At 37.5% G+C, this 8,288-nt stretch overlaps 1 protein-coding gene across 2 annotated transcripts; it reads left to right on the top strand.

The window, feature by feature from the left end:
- Positions 1-3,331: 3,331 nt before the first annotated feature.
- tank (TRAF family member-associated NFKB activator) lies at positions 3,332-8,051 on the top strand. 2 transcript variants are annotated; one of them, XM_085374546.1, is made up of 8 exons: positions 3,332-3,416; positions 4,368-4,509; positions 4,769-4,877; positions 5,085-5,155; positions 5,821-5,879; positions 5,971-6,089; positions 6,610-6,992; positions 7,671-8,051. In XM_085374546.1, the coding sequence occupies exons 2-8, from the start codon at positions 4,411-4,413 to the stop codon at positions 7,836-7,838; spliced, it is 1,008 nt and encodes a 335-aa protein (XP_085230672.1). In that variant the 5' UTR covers positions 3,332-3,416; positions 4,368-4,410; the 3' UTR covers positions 7,839-8,051. The 2 variants fall into 2 exon arrangements, with proteins under 2 accessions (XP_085230672.1, XP_085230673.1); XM_085374547.1 differs by lacking the exon at positions 3,332-3,416 and having other exon boundaries at positions 4,361-4,509.
- The last annotated feature ends 237 nt before the right edge of the window (positions 8,052-8,288 follow it).

Below are 8,288 nucleotides of genomic sequence, written 5' to 3'. Positions count from 1 at the left end.
CCTCAACGGGAATTATGAACAAAGAGTGAATTGAGGCCTGAACAGAAAGAGAAAATGGTACTTGAGGTGAATGATTGTGTGGTCAATGAAATGAGTCATATGCTTTTTTTCAGTATTTCGTTGTAGCTACACTGCTTATCAGTATACCACAGTCTCAGTGAAAATTTTCTTTACCAGAACCACAAGACTAGGGTTATGTCAGATTACTATGAGTTCAATGCAACCATGAAAAAAAAATATGTGAAAACCAAAAAGACATGATGTTTTCTTAGAGGAAGTTGGTGCTATGAATTGAGGTTGTTTGTGGCCGTCTGGGTCTGTAAGGCAACTCAGCAGGAGCAAAGGTGGAGGTTGGAATGTCAGTGAGGGTCAGAGAAGGTCACGGGGAAATGACCTTTTGGATGAGTCAGGAGTCCATTCACTGGAACCCCAGCTGTGATGGACAGGTCACGTGGAGGTCTCCACCAGTTCATACGCAGACATGCTCATACAGTCACCCTGCTTTGTCATTTGTAGACATTACAGACCAAGATGGAGAAAACTTTGACGGCTCATTTAGGACAAGATATACCTCCCTTTGTCAAATAACATATAACTTTTGAGTAAAACAGTTAGACCTATGGCAAAACTTGAGAGAGCTAAGATAAAATATCTGAAGAGATACTTCAGTAGATTCAAAAAAGGTCAACCTGAGAACTGACCACACTGTTCAACTAACAACAGACTGCTTAGCTTTATTTGCTAAAATTATATCAGAACCCCCCACCCCCACCCCAAAACAAACAAACAAACAAATAAATAAATGAATAAATAAATAAAATAAAATGAAATAAGTAAATAATTTAAAAAAATGACCGGCTATGTTTTCTATCACTTTGGCCAATGAAATACACCCAAAATACAAGTAAGGCAAGATGAAGAGAGTCATCCTTCACTTTATGAAAACTAAAAGGAAATAAAAATTGTACAATTTTTAAGACCTCATGTGTGCTATTATCATGATATTTTATGTGTAAATATCATGGTTATCTTCAGTAGTGACAACAAACCTGTTTACTATTTTAAAAAGAGATTATTACTACTACTACTATTATTATTAGTATCTCTATTAGAAAAGGAAACAAAATCTGCCTGTTCTGAACCAGTTTTCAAGGTAACGTTATAGGTGTTCCTTCCAAACGATAACAATACAAAAACTCAAAGCATACAAATGGACCAGGCCAGATAGACAACACAATTAGCCTTATCTTTATATTAACTCATTAAAAATCAAAAAAACAAACAGAAAAAAACAAGCAAACAAACAAAAAAAAACTATCCGACTTCACTGGCACATGTATTTATCTTATTTATTCTCTCTCTTTCCCTGCTTCACCTTTCGTTTGACAGAGGAAGGCTGCGTGCCCGTGTCTGTGTGCGTCTTTGGGGAGAGTACCTGCGCATCACAGGCATATATAGTTTGTAGGCGACGAGTGCGTGACTTCTGAGAGCCCTGCTAACTAAATTGCTGTGTTTTGTTTTTTCATAGTATCGCTGCTTAAATGAATTGTTCACTGTGGGCCAATCAGAACAACGGGAAATGCCTTGGTGCTCCCGGGGACAGTTTAGAATAGAATTAGAATAGAATAGAATTCAACTTTATTGTCATTGCACATGCACAGGTACAGGGCAACGAAATGCAGTTTGCATCCATCCAGAAGTGCTTTAGTGATATAGATATATTACAATATATATTAGCAATAATATAGATATGTGAGTATATTACAGAAATGGGTCTATTATGGTATGTTATAATGTACACGGTATAATGTTTACGGACTTGTATCCATTGGTATAGAAGAAAAACTGTACGTATACAGCTTCACTGGGTTACAAAATATACTGAACTTTCATCTCCCGAGAATTTTCACTTAATTACTTTATATTGTCAGAGCAAGAAATTAAGAGCGTCATCTCAGTAATTCACTCTCAGCTGCCATCTACTGGTTGTTCTTGTATTTGTTTGGCTTCACTTTCCTTTGGCCAGCCTGGGAGCGTTTTGTCAAGGCTAGAAGTAATGTAGGTCAGAACATTTACTCCAAAAATATGTCACTGCAGTCATATGCAGTTTACACAAAATAATAGGAAATGTTATAGGATGTACTTTTTTCAAACAGGAGGGACTTTAAGACAGCAGGAAGTACTATAAATAGTATAGCTACAGTCATATTTTGCTGAGAACCTACTTGAAAATATGTCATATATACATATTGAATTGAATTTGATAGTTTTAGTGACTGTTAAAATAGCAATGAGCTTGACTCCTGATTGAATAACTCTTATCCAAGGCTCAACAATGTGTTAATGATTTTGCTATAATTTTGCATCACATTACACAGTAATTTAATTAGAAAATAACCAGCATGCATTAATTTTGGGCCTGGTGAAGGATCAGAAGGTCTTTACATATCTCATAGCACATCCAGTTTATGTATTTTTTCACAAGCACTGCTGCTTGAACATTGTTTAAACCCAGGTAGTACTCCAGGACTATTATAATGTGCATTTTTGTTGCTGTTGTTGTTGCAATGTCTCATTTCCTTCTCAGTGTTATGCAGTACATTTTGAAACAGCCTGTAGTTTGAAGTGGTACACACATGCATTGCATGTTTTCAGGCCAGAATAACCAACTAAGCAGGCCGAGCAGGCAACTGCTCAGGATTCCCAGAGGTCAACCAAACCCTAAACCCACTGCTTCCCAGTTTACTGAATCAATTATGTACTCATTTATTAAAGGACTGGGGTCTCTAAATGTTTTATTTAATCCATATCCTGCTTACAGTGTCATTTGACACTGTAGCCTATAAAGAAAATGGAAGCTTACAATAGAGGCCCATCAGTATTCGTTGCAAGCAGTCCCTTCAGAACTTTGTTCTAGTTATAGACTTAAAAACAAAACAAAACAGGCTCAGTTCATTTGACAGAACCTGTTGAATATTCAGTAACATTCAGTTTATATATATATATATATATATATATATATATATATATATATATATATATATATATATATATATATATATATATATATGTGTGTGTGTGTGAAAAGCAAAATGAGCACAACTTAACTCGAGTTTGGGCACAGTTTTCACATGCACAACAGTCGGTTTGCAGACGCGTAGGCTGGAAGAACCCTCAACCAGCTAACCACCCAGCTCTCCCGTGAGCTCCGCGCTGATTGGCTAAAATCGAGTAAAGGCGGAAGTCTACAGTATGAGGGGATTCCCCGAGGGAAGTTCCCAACTCAACTAGGCTATGTAAAACATACATTGCCATATCCTCTCCAGCGCTTGGTAACTTTGCATCTCAAGATTAGGCGACGACGCTGCGGTAGTGTCAAAACAATAAATTCGACTTCAACAGTTACTCGAATGAAGGTAAGAGGACACTCGCACTGGCAGCGAGGTAAACTCATCTCAGGACTTCTCGCTCAGTCGCTTTATCCGACGCCGGCTGAAGCTACGGCTTGTCAGACACTTACACTTTAAAGAATACGGAACTGTTTAAAGAAGATTTTGAGCGACTCTTTTAAAATGACCCACGGCTGTGTCCCGGTAGGCTTCAACATTAGCGTTACTCTCCTTTTACTTACTGAGTCTGTGGCTACAGGCTACTACTTATCCAGGAGCTGTTGGAGTGTAGTATCGCTCACAGGTACTGCGTTACTATGGCATTTATTAGGAAGGCTGTTCCGTAATTGAGCGGCTCTTTATGAGACTGCTGTCAGGAGTTAAGATAATGATAGGCATCACTTTAGCTTTCTGACAGAAGTGCAGTCGTCCCAGAATTGCTTAATGCTGTCTGATGATCAGTACTAACAAGAAGGAGTGTCTGTTTCACCAGTGTTATACTCATATATTACACATGCACTGAGTAACTTTATTTGTCATTACTTTACAATACTTGATCTTCATCTTCAGCTCTTATAATTCCTTACAGAACTAGAACAAGGCTTTAATGGTTGAAATATGAAGGGAATTTTTAATTCTACCAGACCTGCCAACATTCATTGGTAATAAGCAAATATTTTGAAGATTGTTTACTCAGTTTTGGCATGGTTTTGTCATTTGGATCAGTAGCTCATTTAAAGCAGCCAAAACAATTTGGCAGCACGTTAAGGATTTCTTGACTTTTTCAAAAAATATTTTTAAAGTGCACGAAGACTAGTTGACAGTTGTTTGTAAAAATGTTATAAAAATGGCCGGGATGGGGATAAAAAAGGAAATCTTTTTAGTTTTATAACCGGTCTAATAGTGTTCACGGGGTCTTTTGAGAGTGTTTTTCCTTTTGTTGGCATGTTTTACAACATTTTGTAGTTTCACTCGTAGGGCTCATGTGTGCTGTGTCAGTGATGATTGTGGAGCACAAGGCATGGAAAGGAACATCGGAGACCAGCTCAATAAAGCATTTGAAGCTTATCGTCAGGTCTCCATTGAAAAGGACATTGCTAAAAAGGAGCTGCAGAAAGTGGTAATGATGAAGAGCAACTTTTTAAAAACTTTGTGCAGAATGGACCAAGAATTAACAATATACCACAACACATCCCAGAGCAAATTACATTGCTAGCTTTTCAAACAAATAATGTTTATTCTAATTATGTTATTAAATGGCATATATAGAATAGCATTATTATTAGTTAGGTTGCTTCCAGATATGAAACTACAACACAGTGCTTAGACCACAGTGGATATGCTGGTTCTAGACAAATAACAGTACCTCCATTTTACAGACTGAGTATTATGAGCAATATACTCGAGACCTTCAAAAGCAGATAGAAGATCAACAGCAACTGATTTCAGAACTTGAAGCAAAGTTGTCAGCAACAAGGCAACCATCAGGTTAGTGATGTGTTAGTTTGTTATTGACGTGTTAGTTTTACTGCTTTTTTTCCCCAGCTGGTGTACCGAGTAGGGATTTACTTTACACATTGCTTTCAATTCTGTGGATTGAGATGTAAACAAAGCGATGGACTATCAGACTATATTGAGAATTCATTTGAATTTCCTCTTTTATAAACTGGTCATTTTCATTGTTTTCATTTTCAGGAGAAATGAAATGCGAGCCATGTAGTCATCTTCTTGACGGGGCCAGCACTTATAGGAAATTACAGTACCCGGTATGTTTATAGTTATAACATGCTCTTTCTGCATTTAGGCTTTATGAAAACTACAATATTGTATTTCCAAAACAGCTTTCCCGTTAGGAAATCAGAAATGTGATCGCATACGGCTTCCTCTCGCATATGTAGAAGTTGATGGTACTTCTGCTTTACTATGTTGCATGTGTGTTAAGGTAAAGGGATGTTAAAAGAACACTTTGTGCTAGTACTCAGTGAATACAGTATTAACTGTAAAGCTTAAACTATTGCTTATTCAGATTTGTCACTCTAGTTGTGTGACAGTGTTTATGTGTCAAGTTTACATGTACTTTAAAGAAAGCTAAGTGATATTCTATAAACCCTATCAAAATGATGTTTTAGTAATTTTACATAGTTCTGATTATTTGTTTTCCTGTCGTTCAGGCATTCAGGCCTGCTTTGCTACTGTAATAGTATTTACTCTCTGTTGCTCTCCTCACTCAGTGTATCCACTTTTACTTCACCAGATGGTGCTAGAGGATAATATCGCTGCACAGTTCAGCAGCTTGAGTTTTACAGTTATTATTATTTTTCGCTGGGAAATATAAATGTGTGATGTTTAAATAAAGCTGCAGATGTATGAACAATATTCCCTTGTATAATTGCTGTAAATGATCACTATAAATTTAATGTGTCTTTTTCAGGAGATTATGGGCTCTGTTGCCGTTGCTCCTAATATGCCAATCAACAGCAGCGTTGACTAGTATGTGTCAATCTTTTTTTAAAGCCATGAACATTATGGTAAAAGAATGGTTTTTCTTTTGTTCCTTACTCCTGCTTTATCTGTTTGTCAGTCAGGAAATGCGGGAAGCATTTGAAGCCATTGAAGGGAAATTTCGACAGATCCGGTCTTTAACCAAAAGACAAAAAGATTACTTAAAAAGATTCCATGGAGGAAGTGATGCATCAAATGGTAATATTAATATTTACTGACTATTACCTTCTGTTTTTCAGTGTCTGAATCTGAAAGCAATTGTTTTCTCTAATTGGTCACATAAAAAGCGTGTTTAATTTAAATAGGCTTGTGTAGTTTATAACAGCTTACGAGTTTACTAGCTTTTTGTCTTGTTGTTTAATTGGATAGCGACACCATGACACGGACTGTACATGAATGCCTGATTGCCCTACGAACCTTAGCTGGCCACCTCTGAAAAAAGGTGGATAAACACATTTAATAATTCCACTGACAAAATGCTTAATGCCAGTTCTACATAATGCTACATAAAAAAAAATAATGTGGTTATATTAAACATATACCTCTAAGTACTGAAAGGCCAACTTGGAAATGGGAATGCAAAAACAAACTAGGCATTTTTTAAAATGTGTGTAACTTGTGAAATCGTTGCCAATTTCAAATGTCCTTAAACCACATCTATGTCCGCGAGTTGACTCGGAAATAAATAATAATCTTTATTTTTCTGCCTTCTCAACAGATCAGCGGTTCTCCATGCCCATCCAATGCACAGACCGTACCGCAGATTCAGAGGGACCATTTTCCTCAGCTCTAAGGACAGTGGATATCTCTCCCATGTCTACCTCTCTGGCATCCCGTGGCACCAGCCAGGAAGACAAGGACTTGGTAGAATCTCTCACCAAACTGAGCGTCAAATTCCCGCCCTCTGCGGACAGTGAATATGACTTCCTGAACAGTGCTCCGGATAGACAGATTGGTCTACCCATGGCTGTCCCGCGACCTCTCAGTAATGTCTCCTCCACACTGACAGAGAAGGAGTCCGTGCCTTTTGTCTACCCTAACTCCCCCTCCCACACAACATCATCTACACTCTCCCAGGAGAGCGTGCGGGGACCCCAGCAGGTGAGAATCACAGGAGAAGGTCTGAGAAAACTAGTAGCAAATTATCAGTTTCTGATTGGTCTTTACTAATGGAGGAGTGAAACAGTGTGAAGTCCAAAAATATCCCCTTGGCTAAACTTGAAACGTATTACTGTGTAATGTGTGCTGATTCTTTTTTTACTTAAGCATGGATGCTCTAGTTATATTTGGCATCTTTGCTGGAAAGTGTGAGCCAGATGGAAGCACATTACAGTGTCTGAATGTGATTTGAAACAAGTACGATGGTTAAGTGGGATTTTATTGCTGATGTGTCTAAATGCCTAATAGGGTAAAAAAAAGTGAATGACGTGCATTAACGGCTGCAAGTTGGTCCAGTTTTCATTATATGATTCAGTCGCTGGATTACACCAACACAGGCATTAATAATAGGTATGACTATTTGGATAGTTTGAACACAGTATTCATAAATAGTAAGTTAATTAAACACTTGAGAATAGCATTTTGCCTTTACTTTTCTGCCTAGTATTTGTTCTAACTATTGGGTTAACAGGGGACATGTGTTCTTTAAAGCAACAGATACCGCAATTTTGAGGCCAAGTGGTCCAGCCTACTTTAGTAGTAGGCTGCGTAGAGTGACTGTAAGGACAGTTTAGAGCATAAATAATACATTTGTTCCCTTTGATTCATCTTGCTCTGCAGTCTGTCTGGATACCGGATCTGTGTGATGCAGCTGCTGTGGGGACAGAGCTGGAGACACCTCAGAGCAGCACTCCTGAATGTGCTTTCTGCAATGCTGTGGTTCCTCCAGACCAAATGAACAGCCACCTCTACTTGCATTTCTCTCATAAGAATGAAGCAGACAAGTGACGGTAGAAGCAGAGACTGATGGGAAGAAGCCACAACTATTTCAAGACTTTACTGTTTTCATGGTGTAGCCGTGCCTGCCATGAAGTACAAGCGCTGTACTGGACTTCAAATGACACTGCAATAAGACTTGAATTCATTTATTTAATACTGAAGAATTAAATGGTACATTTCTTTGCCCATTATATTTTTCTAAAACCCCACTGAGATTTTACAGTGATGCGTATGGTATATGTGAGCAAATAAACACATTTAGACTCGTAACATTTTTTATTACTTGATTTGTTTTCAACTTGCAAATATATAATACAGTATGAATATATAATATATAGATTGGTATATGCATCCATTCATAACAAAGAGTGCGTGTGATATTACTTCATATTATATCTTTAGCACGTTTATACATTTTTATTTTAAAAATAATGAACTTTCAAAGATATATCACATTTC

The sequence above is a fragment of the Diplotaxodon limnothrissa genome, linkage group LG16, assembly GCF_057381915.1.
Source record: "Diplotaxodon limnothrissa isolate DT_005_m linkage group LG16, D_limnothrissa_male_GT1.1, whole genome shotgun sequence".
Classification (NCBI taxonomy): domain Eukaryota; kingdom Metazoa; phylum Chordata; class Actinopteri; order Cichliformes; family Cichlidae; genus Diplotaxodon; species Diplotaxodon limnothrissa.
The sequence above is the reverse complement of the archived record's forward strand: the minus strand, read 5'-3'. Positions and strand labels throughout refer to the sequence as shown.

Excerpts from the sequence above, each read along its gene's own strand:
- tank (XM_085374546.1), top strand. The coding sequence starts at position 4,411 with ATGGAAAGGAACATCGGAGACCAGCTCAATAAAGCATTTGAAGCTTAT. Across the intron at positions 6,090-6,609 it reads AGGAAGTGATGCATCAAATG|ATCAGCGGTTCTCCATGCCC; the intron begins GTAATATTAATA and ends CCTTCTCAACAG. Across the intron at positions 6,993-7,670 it reads GCGTGCGGGGACCCCAGCAG|TCTGTCTGGATACCGGATCT; the intron begins GTGAGAATCACA and ends CTTGCTCTGCAG.